This window comes from Myotis myotis, unplaced genomic scaffold, assembly GCF_014108235.1.
Source record: "Myotis myotis isolate mMyoMyo1 unplaced genomic scaffold, mMyoMyo1.p scaffold_m19_p_6, whole genome shotgun sequence".
NCBI classification, from domain to species: Eukaryota; Metazoa; Chordata; class Mammalia; order Chiroptera; family Vespertilionidae; genus Myotis; species Myotis myotis.
The window spans coordinates 56,552,005-56,569,700 of NW_023416368.1; the positions used below are offsets into that span (position 1 = coordinate 56,552,005).

The following is a 17,696-nucleotide window of genomic DNA, read 5'->3' on the forward strand; positions in this document are numbered from 1 at the left end:
TGCAGGGGTCCTCAAACTACGGCCCGCGGGCCACATGCAAATACAAATATTGTATTTGTTCCCGTTTTGTTTTTTTACTTCAAAATAAGATATGTGCAGTGCACATAGGAATTGGTTCATAGTTTTTTTTAAAACTATAGTCTGGCCCTCCAATGGTCTGAGGGACAGTGAACTGGCCCCCTGTTTAAAAAGTTTGAGGACCCCGGGATTACAGGATTTCAAGGCTTGTGGGGTGTTGTGGGTGGGGATGTTTGTGGCTTGGTCAGAGGGTTTTTTTTTGTTTTTTTTCAGGAGGGGAAGTTAGAGAAGGGAACTCAATATATCCAAGCCTGCATGGGCCAGCTTTCCAGAGGCTGCTCACTTGAAGCTAATCGGCCACCTCCAGCCGGGATAGAATCTGTTAAACCCCTACAGTTGAAAAAAATTTGATTAGTTGCAAAAATTGAACAATTTGATTTCACACTGGAACCATAGTCCCTCTGGGAACCACTTAGCAAAATTCACTCAAAAAAACAAAAACAAAAACAAAAACACACCACCACCACCCCACAAAACTATATATCAATGTATGAGAAACGTATAGAAAAATATACAAATACGTGTACGGCTTCATGGATGTTCACAAAGCGAACATACCCCACGCACCAGCACCCATATCAACAAGTAGAACATTACCAATAAGTACCTCCGGAGTTACACTTATTTAATCCTACTAACAATCTTGTGACGTAGATTATATTACTATATCCATTTTATTATTCCTTTTTCTTTTTTTACTTTTCACTTTTTTTTTTTTTTTTTTAACTGACCTGGAATCGAACCCTCAATCTTTGGGTATACGGGACGATGCTCCAACCAACTGAAACCCCCAGCCAGGGCTACTGTCTCCATTTAAAATACGAGGAAACTGAAGCACAGACAGGTCTCAAGGCTTAAATACTGTTGACGAGCATTTGGACCTGGATCTGCCCATTCCAAATCCAATGCTCTGGGGAAGAAACAGGTTTACAGGTGAGATGGAGAGTTCAGTTTTGAACGAGGTTGAGTGGGCGCCTCCTTCCACGGAAACTTAATTCCGGGCACCGGAGCCACGGAAACCACGGTAACCGAAGCCCGCAGCCCGGCCTTCCGCGCCCCCGCCGGTGGAGCACAGTCACCCAGCGAGCAGTTTCACCACATTAGAGGGCGCTGTTGCCGCTGCAGTCGCGGGAGTGCCTTCCTGTTGTCGCGATGTTTCCGGGGCCCGAGAAACGCAGGGGTCAAAGGTCACGTCGACGGCGCGCCCCGCCCCATTTCATACGCCTAAGTTCTCGCGCGAGTTGCACTTCCGCCCTTTTGGCTCTCTGAGCAGCACCATGGCGGTGGGCAAGAACAAGCGCCTTACGAAAGGCGGCAAAAAGGGAGCCAAGAAGAAAGTGTAAGTGGCGACTGTCGTGGCTCTCCACTTTTTGGGGTTCTGCTAGAGTCGGCGGGAGGGATCTGGGTCGCGGCGTGGGCCGGATGGCGAGGATGCCGGTCGGATTGAGCTGGCTGTGCCGGGTTGGTAAACTCCGAACCGCGGCCTGGCAGATGTGGGTGCTGCGTCTCGGCGGGCCGGCTGCTTTTCCCCCGGCCGTCTGGGTCTGTGCGCACCCCTTTGAGCCCGGTGGCCGCCGCGACTCGGGCTGACGTGTTCCGTATTGTGGGCTCACGGGCCGCCTGGGTTCCACAGGTAATGGATTCCACTCCAAGAGCCGGAGTTGAGGAAGGCACTCTTGTCCACCCAGGACCCTCACCGCTCCTCTGATTGGGCCGGGTGGAACCTGGGCCCTCCAGGGGGGCTTTGTAAAAGAGCCTGGGTTACCAGTAGGTGTCTTCCTGCACCAGTCAATCCGTGCCTGTGCTTTGGGGGCAGTGCCGCCTGCGTGGTGGCGGGACCGATAGGGTGGGAAGTGTGTATGTACATTGGTGGCTTAGAGACCAACACTGCGAAGGGCTCGATTGACACACGCGCCCTTCACCTCCCTCTGGGAGGGATAGAACCGTCCACTGCAGTGCTTACAGGCTAGTTAGCCTTTTAAAATCATTAGAATGAGGAAAGCAGAAAAGTCAAGAATTATGTATGATTTGCGATAAAACTTTTTTTTTTTTTCCCCCAAATCCAGGGTTGATCCATTTTCTAAGAAAGATTGGTATGATGTGAAAGCACCAGCTATGTTCAATATAAGAAACATTGGAAAAACACTGGTTACGAGAACTCAAGGAACCAGTGAGTATCTTATTCTTGGTTTGGGCTTTTTAAAATTGGTCTGTAGGTCCTGTGGTGGGAGGAGGCTTTATAAAGAAATGTCAACCCTTGTTTGCAGCTTTGGCCCCTGTTGTGCTTGTTTTTGGGACACCACTTGTAGAAGCAAATTTTAGAATTTTGCATGGGTAGTTTTGAGCTTTTAATGGGCCCTGTCAATAAGTCATTGGTGTCCTTGTGGATTTGGTTAGCAAAAGTTAAGGTCTTTATATAGTTTACCATTAACTTTGTGAGCTCAACTTTATGCATGAACCTTACCTTTGTTGGCTTGACTGCTTCTGTGGTTTGTAACGTTAATAAGACAATTGATTCTTGTTTTATAGAAATTGCATCTGATGGTCTCAAGGGTCGTGTTTTTGAAGTGAGCCTAGCTGATCTGCAGAATGATGAAGTTGCATTTAGAAAATTCAAGCTAATTACTGAGGATGTTCAGGGCAAAAACTGCCTGACTAATTTCCATGGCATGGACCTTACCCGGGACAAAATGTGCTCGATGGTCAAGAAGTGGCAGGTGAGAACAAAAGTTCCTCAGAGTCATGGTGTCATTACAGCAAGGAGCGTATCATACAGTTGAGGTTTAAATTTCACTTTAAAACCTTGATATTTTCTTGCTTAAAAAATTTTGAAAGAATTTGGCACTTGAATTTGAGCAACAGCAGTGAGCAAGCCATGACCCTCCTATTTATTTAAATTGAGTTCAACATACAACATTAGGTTAGTGTGGGGTTTTTTGCTGCACAAATTAGTGGCTCATTGAGGAACGTCTAGATTTCAGGTTTTTAGTTTTGCCTGTGTTCGGAATGTCTTTGGACCTCAAAACCTAGTGGATTTTAAAGTAGAGGGTGGTTTGGGCTAGTCCTGATTACCTCTGGCCATACATTATAGCATAATAGTAGCATCGCCTCTGGTGTGGAGTTGAAATCTTGGCTCCATTTCCCAGTTGTGTTCTCTTTTGCCAAGTAACTTAAAGCTTGTTAAGCCTTAGTTTCTTTATCTCTGAAATATACGTAAGAGTGTCTTCCCATGGAGTTAGGATGAATTCCACATTTTTAGTACAGAGCTTGACACATAAAAGCATTTACTAAACGTTTGCATTGATTCAGATGCCTCTGGCTAACCAGTTTGGGGATATTTTGTATAAGGGAATGAATGATGACAAAATGTTTTGGTCTCATGATACATACTGATTATACCATTAACATTTATTTTTGACATTTTTCTAAGGTTATATGGCTGCATTTCTGGGAATGTTTTAAGGTCCTTTTGCTATCATGGTAATATTTATTTTTTAAAACCAAGGTGTAAACTTTACAAAATGCAGAGGAGGAGATTCAGTTTTTGTTTTTGTTTTTTAAATTTAGGCAGTAATATTACTAATGGATTTTTACATTGTGTTTTAGCAGAGAAATTGAATATTTAATCCTCAGCATGGTTTTAGTTTGGAACAGGACATTTAAAAGTATATATATGCATTTAGTGTTAATAACATTTTACTTATTTGGAACACTTTAAAGATGTTACAAATAAGTGTAGATATCTATATTGTAGAATCTCTCATAGAACTTATTTTCCTCTTGTGTTGCAGAGTTGTACAGCTGAGTTGAGGGGAAGAATGTTAAAGGCTGTCATGTATTTGTAGAAAGTGTGGGGGTGGGTGCTGTTGCCAGTAATGGTGAGGATAGAGAGGAAAGAGGAGGGAGGACTGTTGAGAGGACTTATTTAACTGGATATGAAGGATAGTAAGAAATTTGGTAAGTTCACTTCAAGGAAGTTAATTCTGGAAATTTTGTGTGTACAATATCTTTTTTTCACTAGACCATGATTGAAGCTCATGTCGATGTCAAGACTACCGATGGTTATTTGCTTCGTCTCTTCTGTGTTGGTTTTACTAAAAAGCGCAACAATCAGATTCGGAAGACCTCTTATGCTCAGCATCAGCAGGTTCGCCAAATCCGGAAGAAGATGATGGAAATCATGACCCGAGAGGTGCAGACAAATGACTTGAAAGAAGTGGTCAATAAATTGTAAGTTTCTTTTTCATCACACAACACAACCCTGAATCTCTGATTAACCCAAAGATGAAGGAAAGCATATATGACAAGGTGCAATCAAACCGGTGTTTCTGTCTGTAAAACAATCTACCTACATCCCTTGAAATGAAAGCATGCTAAGTGCTCTGTAAATGTGATTTCGTTTCTTTATCCTTTTTTGGATGAAGCTATTTTATGGCAATTAGTAAGCCTGGGAGCACAGAAATGCTTGTCTTAGAAAATACACTGAATAGACAAAACCCTCCACAACCAGAAATGTATGGGAATAAGTGATGACAAAATGTTTCGGTCCCAAATGATGTCCAGTGATAAAACTTAAACATTTTTCTGATGTTCCCATGCAGTTGGCTAAGAGGGTGTAATGAAAAAGGCATAAGGCTTGGACTCAGAAGGCTCAAATGTGGATTAACTAAGGGGAGAGGAGCTCCATGTAGATTGATTCTAATCTATTGTTACTGGTTTGCAGGATTCCAGACAGCATTGGAAAAGACATAGAAAAGGCTTGCCAATCTATCTATCCGCTCCATGATGTCTTTGTTAGAAAAGTCAAAATGCTGAAGAAGCCCAAATTTGAATGTAAGTAAAACACTGGATCCCTGAAAAAATTTATGTGGCCAAATAGCATTTTTTGGGGTGGCAAGATAATGGCTTTTTTCTATCATGCCTATACAGTATTGAAGGACCGGTTTCAAGATATGGTATGCTATAACAATTTTCTTCTTCCTTTTAGTGGGAAAACTCATGGAGCTTCATGGTGAAGGTAGCAGTTCTGGAAAAGCTACTGGGGATGAGACAGGTGCTAAAGTTGAACGAGCTGATGGATATGAGCCTCCAGTCCAAGAATCTGTTTAAAATTCAGACATTTAATGACAATTAAAAAAACCTATTTGTGATATTTTATTTCTGATCATTTAAAAAAATAATCTGGTGAATTATGCTCTGAATTGATAGTAATGTGAACTTTTCTGTGCTGTTGTGTGGATTTTACCTATTTCCCTAATTAGCTGAGAAAGGATAGTGATTATCTGGAGGTGTTAGAGATGGCTAACAAAAGAACATTTTTTAAATTTTTTTACAGAGAGGAAGAGAGAGGGATAGAGAGTTAGAAACATCGATGAGAGAAAAACATTGATCAGCTGCTTCCTGCACACCTCCTACTGGGGATGTGCCCGCAACCAAGGTACACGCCCTTGACCGGAATCAAACCTGGGACCTTTCAGTCTGCAGGCCGACGCTCTAGCCACTGAGCCAAACCAATTAGGGCGAAAACCGTTTCTGAACATAGTTTAAGTTTTGATGGTTTTTAAACCATCTGGAAAGATAGTTAAAATATTGCAGGCCCCTGCCCCTGGAGTCATGAAACTTTCATGTAATGCTGATGCCCAGGACCACTTTGAGAACCATTGTGACAGACCGACTAGCAGTGGTTCTCAACCTTCCTAATGCCGCGACCCTTTAATACAGTTCCTCATGTGACCCAACCATAAAATTTTTGCTACTTCATAACTATAATTTTGCTACTGTTATGAATCGTAATGTAACCATCTGATATGTAGGATGTATTTAGGCGACCCCTGTGAAAGCGTTGTTCGACCCCCAAAGGGGTTGCGACTCACAGGTTGAGAACCGCTGGACTAATGGAAAGGAAAGAATCAATTGGCTTTTGGTTTTTTGCTTTTAAACCCAAATACTATCTCCTGGAGCTTTAAAATGCCCCACTGTGCACATGCACTGTGAAGCTGAACTCAGCCAGAGAAATTGATTACTGGTGTATTAATAAGTGGCCATTTCATGTCCACTATCCAGTAGTTACTCCTCCACTCAGTCTGTTCTGTATCCTTCCTTTTTAAACCTCTTTGCACTCAGATGATTCCCATGACTCCACCTTGCCACTTACGGGTGTGTGCACATTTCCTGCCTTACTGAATTTTTCGGACAACTATCCCATTTGAACGTAGGACTTCCCTCCCTCCTGCTTAATTAAGCTCATTGCTCCAGCAATTCTCACCTTTGTCAGTATTCCTTCTACCAAAGCTAAGTGTTAACCATGTTTTTTGCATCTACTTTTTTCTTGAATCTGCTACAATTGGGCTCTCTTCCACACCACTCGAAGCTGTTGCTGTCAAGATTACCATTGCCTTTGTTGCTAAGTCCAGTGGTTCATTCTTGGCCTTTCATTTTACTTAGCTTGACCTCTATTAAGTGATATTTGGTAGTTGATAACCTCCAGTTTTTAATTGCCCTTAAAAATCTCACCTCAAAGTTTTTCTCACATTACTGGTTACTCCTTTTGCTAGTTCATCCTCAAACCTAGGCTTAGTCCTTGGACATTGACCAGTACTGAACTGAAAGTGACCTGTGCCCTTATGTGGGGAAAATGGGTCACAAGATGCCTCTATTTCTGGAGAGTTTTTAGCCCATGTATTTTCTCTATTGACAGCAACTCCAAGAATTAGGTCAGTTTAAACTCGCTAGTAATAAATAGTCTGGCCTTAGAATACATAGGGGCAACTTAAGATCTGCTCCTCCACCCCCCCATGGATTTATTCAGTCTGGGAATCTGAAGAGAATGAGGTCAATGCTATAAGTTGGCTACATCTGTTACTTTGAATCTTAATAGATAATAGCTTTAATTAAATGTATGAGATTATATAACCTTGTTAGATTAATCAGTGGCTGATGGAGGAGCATATGTAAAAATTAGAGGCCCAGTGCACAAAATTTGTGCATGGGTGTGGACCCTAGGCCTGGCCAGCGATCGAAGCATAAGCATCTGGCATGGAAGGGCAGGTCCCAGCTGACCTCTGGGTCCCCGTGCACTGCTCTGCCTGAGTCACAGTGCCTGAGTCCCCACAATGAGATGTGGAGAGCACGGCTGGACACAGCGGGCCGTAGTACAGCGTGGGCCTCTGGGCCACCCAGCAGCACCACATGGAAGCTGAGCGGGCAGCGTGCTCTCCTGGCCAGCCTTGCAAACTGGCTCCTGCATGAACCCATGGGGACCGTGACAGGCCCCCATGGTGCCTGGGGCAGCGGCCCGGCTCACCCGGAAGAGGCTGTGCAGGTGCATGGCAGGCTCCTTGTGGGTGCCCAACACCTGAGCGCAGGGAGTGGGGGGCTTCTCCGGCATGTGAGCCCTGATGTCCCTGGGGAGGTAGCAGGGGGAGAGAGCAAGTTTGGCAGACACTGCACTCTCACCGCACCTCTGTCCCTGTCACCTCCGCCTCCAGGTAGCCAGTGAGAGATCACAGCGCATCACTGACTGCCATGTTCAGCGCCACCCCCTGGTGGTCAGTGCATGTCATAGCGAGCAGTCAAATTCCTGGTCGGACAATTGCCTGAGGGGATAATTTGCATATTAATTAGGGTTTTATTATATAGGATTTTAGTTTGGCCAAGAACATGTCATGCAAAGGAGTGAATTGTGAGAGGCAATCAGCTATAGATCCCATGTCCCTGCATGCTCTTGTTGGGTATGTCAAGACTACAGTTCTCTGACTGCTCTTTATCTGGGCTATTTCTCAGGGTTGTATTTGCATCCACATGAGAAACCTTGAGGGGTGAGGTAATGTCTCCCCCTGGAAAAAGAGCAGACTTGCTTCCACTTAATAGTGGTAAATCTTAGTGTACCTCTTCTGTAATGCAACCCACTGTGATCACTTTGCATCACTTCTTTGAGACTTGAGGGGAAGGGAGACAAATGAGCTTGAACCTCTGATTACTGCTTTTGCAGTGAGTAATAAAGCCCTTTTTGAGTCTTGTGTCTTGCCAGCATCCATGAAACTGGCAGGCTGACTTTTTAAGCTAAGTTGGGTAAAATGTCAAAGCAGCCCATTTCCTGACACCCCCTGCCCAGTTAATTTTGAAAAAGCATTTCAGCATATATCTCTAAAGTGACTTTTAAAAATAGTATACATGCTGCTGAGGTGGGCACTCATGATTTCTTGCCCAGCCAGTGTGGCTCAGTGGTTGAGTGTTGACTTATGAACCAGGAGGTCATGGTTGGTTCCTAGTGGGGGGTGTACAGAAAGCAGCTGATCAATGATTCTCATCTCTGATGTTTCTACTTCTCCCTCTCCCTCTCTGAAATCAATATTAAAAAAAAAAAATTTCTTAAAGAGGAAACAACCAGTCATTAACTCTAAATTTATATAATTCCGTAATATCATTCCAGTCACACCAATTTAATGGGTAATTCTTTACTGGATATAATGTGGTAGGCAATGTAAGTGTGAAAGCTAAGAAGGGTAGCTTCCTTTTACTAAGAGTAATTCTGAAGTCAAAAGTCAGAATTACTGCTGGTGTCATTAGCTCTTAGAAGTTTATTTGCAGTACTGTAATTGTGTTGTATGAAAATATAACCACAATGGTGGCAACTGACAATACAAATAGACTGACAAAATGTTGGTAAGGATATGGAGTAACTGAAACTGAAACATTAATAGCGAGGTATAAAATGGTATAACCACTTTGAACAATGGGCAGCTCTTTTTAAAAAAGTATATATTTTTTATTGATTTTAGAAATGGAGAGAGAAACATCAATGATGGCCCTAGCTAGTTGCTCAGTAGTTAGAGTGTCAGCCCTCTGGGGTTGTGGGTTCAACCCAGGGCACATACCTGGGTTGCAGTCTCAATCTGTCTGGCCCCAGTTGGGGCGTCTGCAGGAGACAACCAAACGATGTGTGTCTCACATTGATGTTTCTCTCCATGTCCCTTCCCCCACTCCCACTTTCTCTAAAATCAATGGAAAATATCCTCAGGTGAGGATTAACCAAAAAAAAAAAAAAAAAAAAAAAAGGAAAGAAACATCAATGATGAGAGAGAATCACTGATCAGCTATCTCCTGCACATCCCCCCATTGGTGATCTAGCCCGCAACGTGGCCATGTGCCCTGACTGGGAATCAAACCGTGACCTGTTGGTTCACAGGTTGACCCTCAAACACAGCCATGCCAGCGGGGCATGTTTGATTTTCCAGGTAATGTAAATATAAACTGTCTACATAGAACTGAGAAGCTGAGCAGGAATGTTCTTCGATGAAATTCAAGGCTTTAATTCACTGTAACTTGTTCTAGTTCTATTATATCTAAGAAGTCAAAGTTGTACAGGCCAATGTGAAGGAGCTGTCTCCACCTCCCATAGTTCTTTTTCCCGTGTCTTGTCTGCCCTGTATGTTCCTTTTCCTATACCTCCCTAGGCAGCCTGGGGAAAGTGGTTGGCTCAGGGTTTGACAGAAGGATGACAAATAAGTACTGTATTAATAAGAAAAGAAAAAAGTTGTACAGGCCAATAAAACGGATCAATTATACTTGTTTAACTGCTAAAGAGAAATGTACCACTTCAGCACAACAAATGGACAAAGTACTGAATTGGTAAATCAGTGGAGCTAGGTTTTGCTTTAGGTTCTGCCATACCTGTATGGCCTTAGGCAAATTATTTAACCTCTACAGGTCCAGCTCTGGTCTGCAGGCTCTCCTCCTCTGTGGTGTAACAGGATGAACTTGCCATTAGGTGAGCAGCCCCTAGATGGTGCTGTTGTTCTGAGATAGGCTTTGTATTTTTCCCCCCTCTATAATTACAGTGAAGTAAAAAGGCATAGGTTAGAAAATGATTTCCTATTCTGGAAAAATTCAGTGTTAAGAGCTCATTCAATGGCATTCAAAATGACAATGAATTATAAGTCATATGCATGGCCCATATGCATCTGACATTAATTAAAAGGAATAAATCATTAATGAATATACCAAATATCTCTGTATACTATGCCCATATAGCCATCAGTATTTCTTTAGGTATATTTACCTAAGCCTAAGATACTAAATAAAAATGAAGTAATTATTGTTAAGAATATTGATGTATAAAAACCCTATATAAAAATATTTTTAAAAATACTAGTTCTAATAATAAATTTTGATGAATGCACTGATACTTGGAATGTTTCAGATTGTATTCAAAACCTGTGATTTCCATGAACACAATGAAAGATTATATTACCCCTCCAGCTATGTAAGCAAGGGCATCTTTTAATGAAATCTGTCTTCTGGTGTTTAAACAGGTAATCAAAGGATAATAATAATATGTTAAATGTTCTCTAGTTTTAATAAAAATTTTTAAAAAAGGAGTAGGCTTAGATGAACAATATCAAGTTTTCACTTAAAATTCCCAAAAGGAAAAATAATACATTCCTATTTTTCCTTATGACATTCACAAACTATAAAATTATGCTCAATCAATATACAGAACAAGAAAGTATCTATGAAAACCTGTACCAAGCTACATTTTGTCTTGTCACTTGAGTGAATAATAAATGACAAGCAAAAACTGTAGCATGACAAAGTGAAATGACATATAAACTGCAAATTTTTGTTTCAATAAAGATTTTTGTCAACAAATTAAGGAGGAAAGATATTACATCTCAGTGTATCCAAGATGGTATTGCTATATAAGTTACCCATCCATCTAAACAATCAACCTTTATTGATATTATATTGAGCAAAGGGCTGGAGTCATAAAGAGAAGATACCATTTCCATTCTCAAAAAAAAAAAAAAATCTAGTTTGAGAAAAGTACTTTGAAAAGTTCAGTTTATTATAATGTCAAGTAGATTTACAACTATTGCACTTATCATTCTGCTGACTGCCAAAATTTAAGAGGATATTTTTCTCCAATAAAGCTAAGTTTCCATGATTTTTTAATGTAAGATGTTAAGATTACACAGGCAAATATGTGTACCTCATGTCCTTTTCCAGACACACACCCTACTTATTACACAGCTTGCTGCAAATGGGAATTTAATTGGGATAATGCTTTAAGTCCCATTTCTCTTGAAATTACTTCAGTAAAATTTGACACGAGTTTTCTTTATATCGTCTTCTTTACCCAAAACAAGTAGAAGAAACAGCCCCCATATCAATTATAACCACATAACTGGCAGATGACCTTTAATCAAAGACGAAGTAAATAACTCTTCCCTTAGAGAACACCATCTCGTGTTTGACCATTAGCTGCCTAACTTTTTGGACAATGGGAAACAATAATAAAAGCTAAAAAGTGGCCCTGTATATGAAATTCTTCTTAAAAATCGAAGAGAGTCATGAACATTGTTGGGAAAATGTTTCACATTTCCAATGAAATTCTATTCCATTGATCTGTTTGGAAGATTGTCTTGAACCTGTTTGGCTTTAGCCCATAAACCAGTGATGGCGAACCTTTTGAGCTCGGTATGTCAGCATTTTGAAAAACCCTAACTTAACTCTGGTGCCGTGTCACATATAGAAATTTTTTTTAAAAATATATTTTATTGATTTTTTACAGAGAGGAAGGGAGAGAGATAGAGAGTCAGAAACATCGATGAGAGAAACATCGATCAGCTGCCTCCTGCACATCTCCTACTGGGGATATGCCCGCAACCCAGGTACATGCCTTTGACCGGAATCGAATCTGGGACCCTTCAGTCCACAAGCCGACGCTCTATCCACTGAGCCAAACCGGTTTCGGCACATATAGAATTTTTTTGATATTTGCAACCATAGTAAAACAAAGTCGTATATTTTTTATATTTATTTTATATATTTAAATGCCATTTAACAAAGAAAAATCAACCAAAAAAATGAGTTTGCGTGTCACCTCTGACACGCGTGTCATAGGTTCGCCATCACTGCCATAAACTGTAATTGATTCAGTGGCATGAAGAACTGCTTTTATCTTAAGCCTGGCATGCGTAACAGTGGATATAGCAGGAAAGTGTGTTTTTTTTTAATTTTTAATTTTTTATTTATTCTATAATTGTGAACGGATGAGCTGGGGAAAAAACAACAAAAAGTATCAGCCTTCAGTCTTCTTAAATTATTTTTCATTTGATTATATTGGGAAGAAATGAGCTGTGGGGCTTGGCATTGTTTTCCATCTTAACAGTTACTCTGTATTTGGGATAATGTGATTCATAATGTATCACTATAACAAGACACAGCTTTTATATATTACTGGGGTAACACAAAGAAAATGAATTTTTCTTTGGGTACCAGTAATTGTCAAAAGAATGATTGCAGATTCAGAAAATGTGCTTTATAACAACCCTGTATAAAGTTATAAATGGAGGAAAGAAGTAAGTACAGCAAGTATGTGGAAGAGTTAGTCATATTAGCAAGGCATCTCAGGATGGTTTTGGTTCTTTTGACTAAGATGCTTCAAATTTTAATCCCCTTCAAATTCTTGGACAAAGGGGAAATACTTATTAACACCAGAAGCATTTGGTGAGCATGAGCTGATTCTCCACGTTCTTACACAGGCTCCAACTAGTTAATAAACTACCCCCTCCTGAAACAAGGATTTGCCCTGATAATAAGGGAAATGTGCTCAAGCTGTTAGAATTAATTTGAATATCACAAATAAAATTTAGATTACCAACCATGTCTTGATGGTTACAGCATGTAGAATACTGAATGTCCTCTTTTTAAACTAAAAGAAAAAAAAGTGAAGAAGCACGTTTAATTGACTTTTGCTGATGAAAATAGATGTTAAAGCACAGCTTTTGTGCGTAGGCCTCCTTGTGCTGCCATGTCACCAGGCACTTTCCCTGGGGGAAGTGTTTAATTGTCTTGCTCATACAGCTGATGTTTTCCTTGGTAGAATACTTGCTCATGGGTTTTCATGTGTACGTTTCTACTGTGATGAAATCCAGACATTTTCTACTTTCAGAAAATTCTAGTGTACCATTACAGCATAGATATTTCTTTCAGTTTAAAAAATAGTGCAAAAAAACCGTATCTGATAGTCAAAGTAATAGTTCTTGTGCCAAGGGACACAGTCAAGCTTCACCTTTAGCCGACTTGTAAAACCTGAACATAGTTTTTGGGAAATATTCCAGATTTCCCCATTAGTTCTCCACTCATCCAGTCATCGTCTACAGATTCCAGCTCTGTTATTGTATCTCCAGCCTGTAAGAAGACAGGAATTGGAAATAATTTTTAGTTTCTGTTGAGTACAAGCATGCTAGGCAGTATCTGGAGAGGCTTGTATTCTCTGACTTGCCGACAGGATTAGATGATATACCACAAAGATAATCTATACCTAATGGATGCCATTCCTTTGCCATTGTCACCCTTGTTGCCCTTTTATTTTCCTGCTGTATTTTGTGCCCCCTAAATTCACTCCTAATTTAAATTCTTCTTTAATAAATAACAATACCAGCTATTATATATATGTATTTGTGTGTGTGTGTGTGTATATATATATATATATATATATACACATATATATATATATATATATATATATAATTTACTAACAATATATATATATATGTGTGTGTGTGTATACACACACACACACCCCTCATGCCCCATCTAACATTTATTGAGCACCCACTATGTTTCAGACACTGTTATTCTGGGCATTATGGATACATCAATGAATAAAGAAGCCATTCTAGAGTGGGGAGACAAATAAGCTGGCAGAGAAAGAAAGTGTGGGGTTGGTTGCTATCTCATTAGAGCAGTCAGGGGAGGCCCCACTGAAGGTGACATTTAAGCCAAGACTTGGAGATAAGTGAGCCATGTGCTTACTGTATGTCTTGTCCTATTTTATGTACTTTATAGGAATTAATTCATATACACAACAGAGCAGTCCTAGAGAGATATTTGTATAGATTTCCTTATTTTAAAGGAAAGGAAATTTAAGCTCAGATTAAATAATTTGCTCAGTGTCCCATGTCCAGTTAGTTAGTGGTAGAGACATGACTCAAATCTAGTGTGATTTCAGGGCCCTTATTGCTAACCATCAAGCAAAACATGGCCACCACATTTTACAGCGGACCTCTTCACTTAGAAAGGCTTTTACTGTAATTGTCTTTTTTTCCACATCCTGAGCATTTTGTACTGTACATTTACTCTTCCACATAATGGTATTCTCTGCCATTTGGTTTATTCCATCCTCCCTGGCCTCAATAGCAAATTTGCATTCTTTCCTGTCTTAAAGAGCTTCACTGACCCAGAACACTGATTTATTCTCATCAGGACAGTCAAAGGGACTGTGTATCTTATTCATGTGTAAATTATAATTCCTCAGCAGATGACATCATTTTTGAAATTATCTCCTGGAACTATTTTGTTCTTTATTGTTTCTAACCATCTCTTAGAATCTGGGTTTAAGATTCTATAATGGTCCAAAATGATCCTGGCTACTTGAAAGATTATCAGGCTAAATGGATTTATTTGTAGCCCTAGTACATAGCCCTCTGGAAAAATGGTTTGATTTAAGGCCTTTCTTTATGGAAAATGGAAAGGAAAAATTCTGACTATCAAATGTCATTAATTTACTCTGCTAAAATCTGTTATACTTCCAGCTACTCAAAGTTTCTATTATAAAAAGTTCCTTCTGGTTCCTAAATTATAACATAATGGCTGATTAAAACTATTTTCCTTAGCTCTGTTCCATATATACATAGTATGTCAATTTTTCTGAGGGCTAGCACACTTTTAATATATTTTTTTTATTGATTTTTTACAGAGAGGAAGGGAGAGAGATAGAAAGTTAGAAACATCGATGAGAGAGAAACATCGATCAGCTGCCTCCTGCACATCTCCCACTGGGGATGTGCCCGCAACCCAAGTGCATGCCCCTGACCGGAATCGAACCTGGGACCTTTCAGTCCGCAGGCCGACGCTCTATCCACTGAGCCAAACCGATTTCGGCAGGGCTAGCACACTTTTAAAAAAGCTTTATCTACAAATATTTTGTGGATATTTATTAAAATATTAATGATCAATATTGAAGGCAGTGCAGAATCCCTTAACTCAAACCTCTAGAACTATCTTGCTTAGAGTCAGTCATTTGTAAAACAATGACCACCTATTTCTTTCTTTTTTTTTGTTTTTTTTTTTTTGTTAATCCTCATCCAATGATATTTTTCTATTAATTTTTAGAGAGAGTGGAAGGGAGGGAAGAAAGAGAGAGAGAGAGAGAGAAACATTGATGTGAAAGAGACACATGGATTGGGTGCCTCCCACAGGCGCCCTGACCAGGGCTGGGGAAGACCTTGCAACCCAGGTATGTGCCCTTGACTGGAATCGAACCCATGGCTCTTTGGTATGTGGGCTTACACTCTAACCATTGGGAAATACTGGCCAGAGTGACCACCTATTTGCTGAAAGATACTGTGAATTGTTATTGATATGCCTAACTTAAATGAATGCCAAAATAACATCCAAAAATTTTGAATCTATATTGTTCACTTTAAGTAACAATCCATGTACAGATAAAAGAAATGAATTTTGAGCTACTGGGGCAACAACTTAGCTTCCAAACATTTGGATTATAAGAACCAAGAACCTTTAGGAATAAATAAAAAAAACAAATAGATAAATGGATATAGGGTTACCAAATTATAATTTTGCATCAGAAATATCTATCATTTACTAACAGTATTTTATCATAGAAATGACATTTTAATATGAAAAAGATAAAAGAAATTCTCAGAAGGAACACCTCACTACAAAATAGGAAAGTTAACATCCTTATAACTGACATATCTCAGCATACCCCTTTTACCGACTCCCCAAAGGTCTGCACATACCCAATATCACCTAGTTTTACTCATTTTGTTATAGACAGGTGAAAATGTTGTTTGGGCACCCATTGTTTTAAAACTCATCTTGTCCAATCACTCCTTGATGCTTTCATTCTTTCTGTGGCATCTTAGCTCTCTGAATACCTCCAATGATGGAGAATTTGCTGCCGTCTGATACAGGCTCTTCTGAGAGCAATGACTACTAACCTTACCCTTCTTCCTCTGGCACAGTCCCAAAGTATTACAAAGGTGGCTTTCCTCTGACTATGGTCCAACTATGGACTGGGGAAACAGGATCATGAAAACATTCTGTTTTTACTTAAAAAAGAGGCACTTTTTAAAAAATTGTTTTATTGCTTAAAGTATTACAAAGAGTATTATATATGTCTCCTTTTTTTTCTCCCCTTGACCCTCCCCTAGCTTCCATGGCCCCCAGTGTCTTGTGTCCATTGGTTATGCTCGTATGCATGCATACAAGTCCTTCGGTTGATCTCTTACCCCACCCCCCCAACCCTCCCCAGCCTTCCCGCTGTAGTTTGACAGTCTGTTCGATGTTGCTCTGCCTTGGTATCTATTTTTGCTCATCAGTTTATAATGGTTTTAATTATCCATAAATGAGTGAGATCATGGGGTATTTTTCTTTCACTGACTGGCTTATTTCACTTAGCATAATGCTCTCCAGTTTCATCCATGCTGTTGCAAATGGTAAGAATTCCTTCTTTTTTTTACAGCAGCATAGTATTCCATTGTGTAGATGTACCACAGTTTTCTAATCCATTCATCTGCTGATGGGCACTTGGGCTGTTCCCAGATCTTAGCTATGGTGAATTGTGCTGCTATTAACATAGGGGTGTATATATCCTTTCTGATTGGTGTTTCTGATTTCTTGGGATATATTCCTAGAAGTGGGATCACTGGGTCAAATGGGAGTTCCATTTTTAACTTTTTGAGGAAACTCCATACTGTCTTCCATAGTGGCTGCACAGGTCTGCATTCCCACCAGCAGTGAACGAGTGTTCCTTTTTCTCCACATTCTCTCCAGCACTTGTCGTTGATTAGTTGAGGATAGCCATTCTGACAGGTGTGAGATGGTACCTCATTGATGTTTTGATTTGATTTGCATTTCTCAGATGATTAGTGACTTTGAGCATGTTTTCATATGTCTCTTGGCTTTCTGAATGTCCTCTTTTGAACAGTGTCTATTTAGGTCCTTTGCCCATTTTTTGATTGGATTGTTTATCTTCCTTTTGTTAAGTTGTATGAGTTCCCTATAAATGTTGGAGATTAAACCCTTATCGGAGATAACATTGGCAAATATGTTTTCCCATGCAGTGGGCTTTCTTGTTGTTTTGTTGATGGTTTCTTTTGCTCTGCAGAAGCTTTTTATTTTGATGTATTCCTATTTGTTTATTTTCTCTTTAGTTTCCAATGCCCTAGGAGATGTATCGGTGAAGAAACTGCTTCAGCATATGTCTGAGATTTTGTTGCCTTTGGATTCCTCTAGTATTTTTATGGTTTCCTGACTTACATTTAAGTCCTTTATCCATTTTGATTTATTTTTGTGTATGGTGTAAGTTGGTGATCTAGTTTCATTTTTTTGCATGTATATGTCCAATTTTCCCAACACCATTTATTGAAGAGACTGTCTTGACTCCATTGTATGTTCTTGCCTCCTTTGTCAAATATTAATTGAGCATATTGGTTTGGGTCGATTTCTGGGCTCTCTATTCTACTCCATTGATCTATATGTCTGTTCTTGTGCCAGTACCAGGCAGTTTTGAGAACTGTGGCTTT

At 39.9% G+C, this 17,696-nt stretch overlaps 2 protein-coding genes and 2 non-coding genes across 12 annotated transcripts in view; 3 read left to right on the top strand and 1 right to left on the bottom strand.

Moving 5' to 3' along the window:
- Positions 1 to 1,262: 1,262 nt before the first annotated feature.
- RPS3A (ribosomal protein S3A) lies at positions 1,263 to 5,230 on the top strand. Its single transcript, XM_036314217.1, has 6 exons — positions 1,263 to 1,417; positions 2,145 to 2,248; positions 2,608 to 2,795; positions 4,100 to 4,308; positions 4,802 to 4,911; positions 5,066 to 5,230. The coding sequence occupies exons 1-6, from the start codon at positions 1,356 to 1,358 to the stop codon at positions 5,185 to 5,187; spliced, it is 795 nt and encodes a 264-aa protein (XP_036170110.1). The 5' UTR covers positions 1,263 to 1,355; the 3' UTR covers positions 5,188 to 5,230.
- LOC118659445 lies at positions 3,429 to 3,500 on the top strand. Its single transcript, XR_004968563.1, has one exon. It is a non-coding gene; the product is annotated as a small nucleolar RNA SNORD73 (small nucleolar RNA).
- Positions 4,600 to 4,670, top strand: LOC118659444. Its single transcript, XR_004968562.1, has one exon. It is a non-coding gene; the product is annotated as a small nucleolar RNA SNORD73 (small nucleolar RNA).
- Positions 5,231 to 11,883: 6,653 nt separating the features above from the next.
- SH3D19 (SH3 domain containing 19) overlaps positions 11,884 to 17,696 on the bottom strand; it is a 175,825-nt gene continuing 170,012 nt past the window's right edge. For all 9 annotated transcript variants that reach the window (XM_036312674.1, XM_036312667.1, XM_036312675.1 and 6 more), the window contains one exon: positions 11,884 to 13,272. In XM_036312674.1, the coding sequence (XP_036168567.1) occupies positions 13,156 to 13,272 (117 nt within the window). In that variant the 3' untranslated portion in view covers positions 11,884 to 13,155. The remainder of the gene's footprint in view (positions 13,273 to 17,696) is intronic.

What these genes read in the sequence shown, in the direction of transcription:
- RPS3A (XM_036314217.1), top strand. Translation starts at nt 1,356, where the DNA reads ATGGCGGTGGGCAAGAACAAGCGCCTTACGAAAGGCGGCAAAAAGGGA. An exon ending in AAGGGAGCCAAGAAGAAAGT is followed by an intron (nt 1,418 to 2,144) that starts GTAAGTGGCGAC and finishes CCCCAAATCCAG; the next exon opens with GGTTGATCCATTTTCTAAGA. An exon ending in GAAGAAGCCCAAATTTGAAT is followed by an intron (nt 4,912 to 5,065) that starts GTAAGTAAAACA and finishes TCTTCCTTTTAG; the next exon opens with TGGGAAAACTCATGGAGCTT.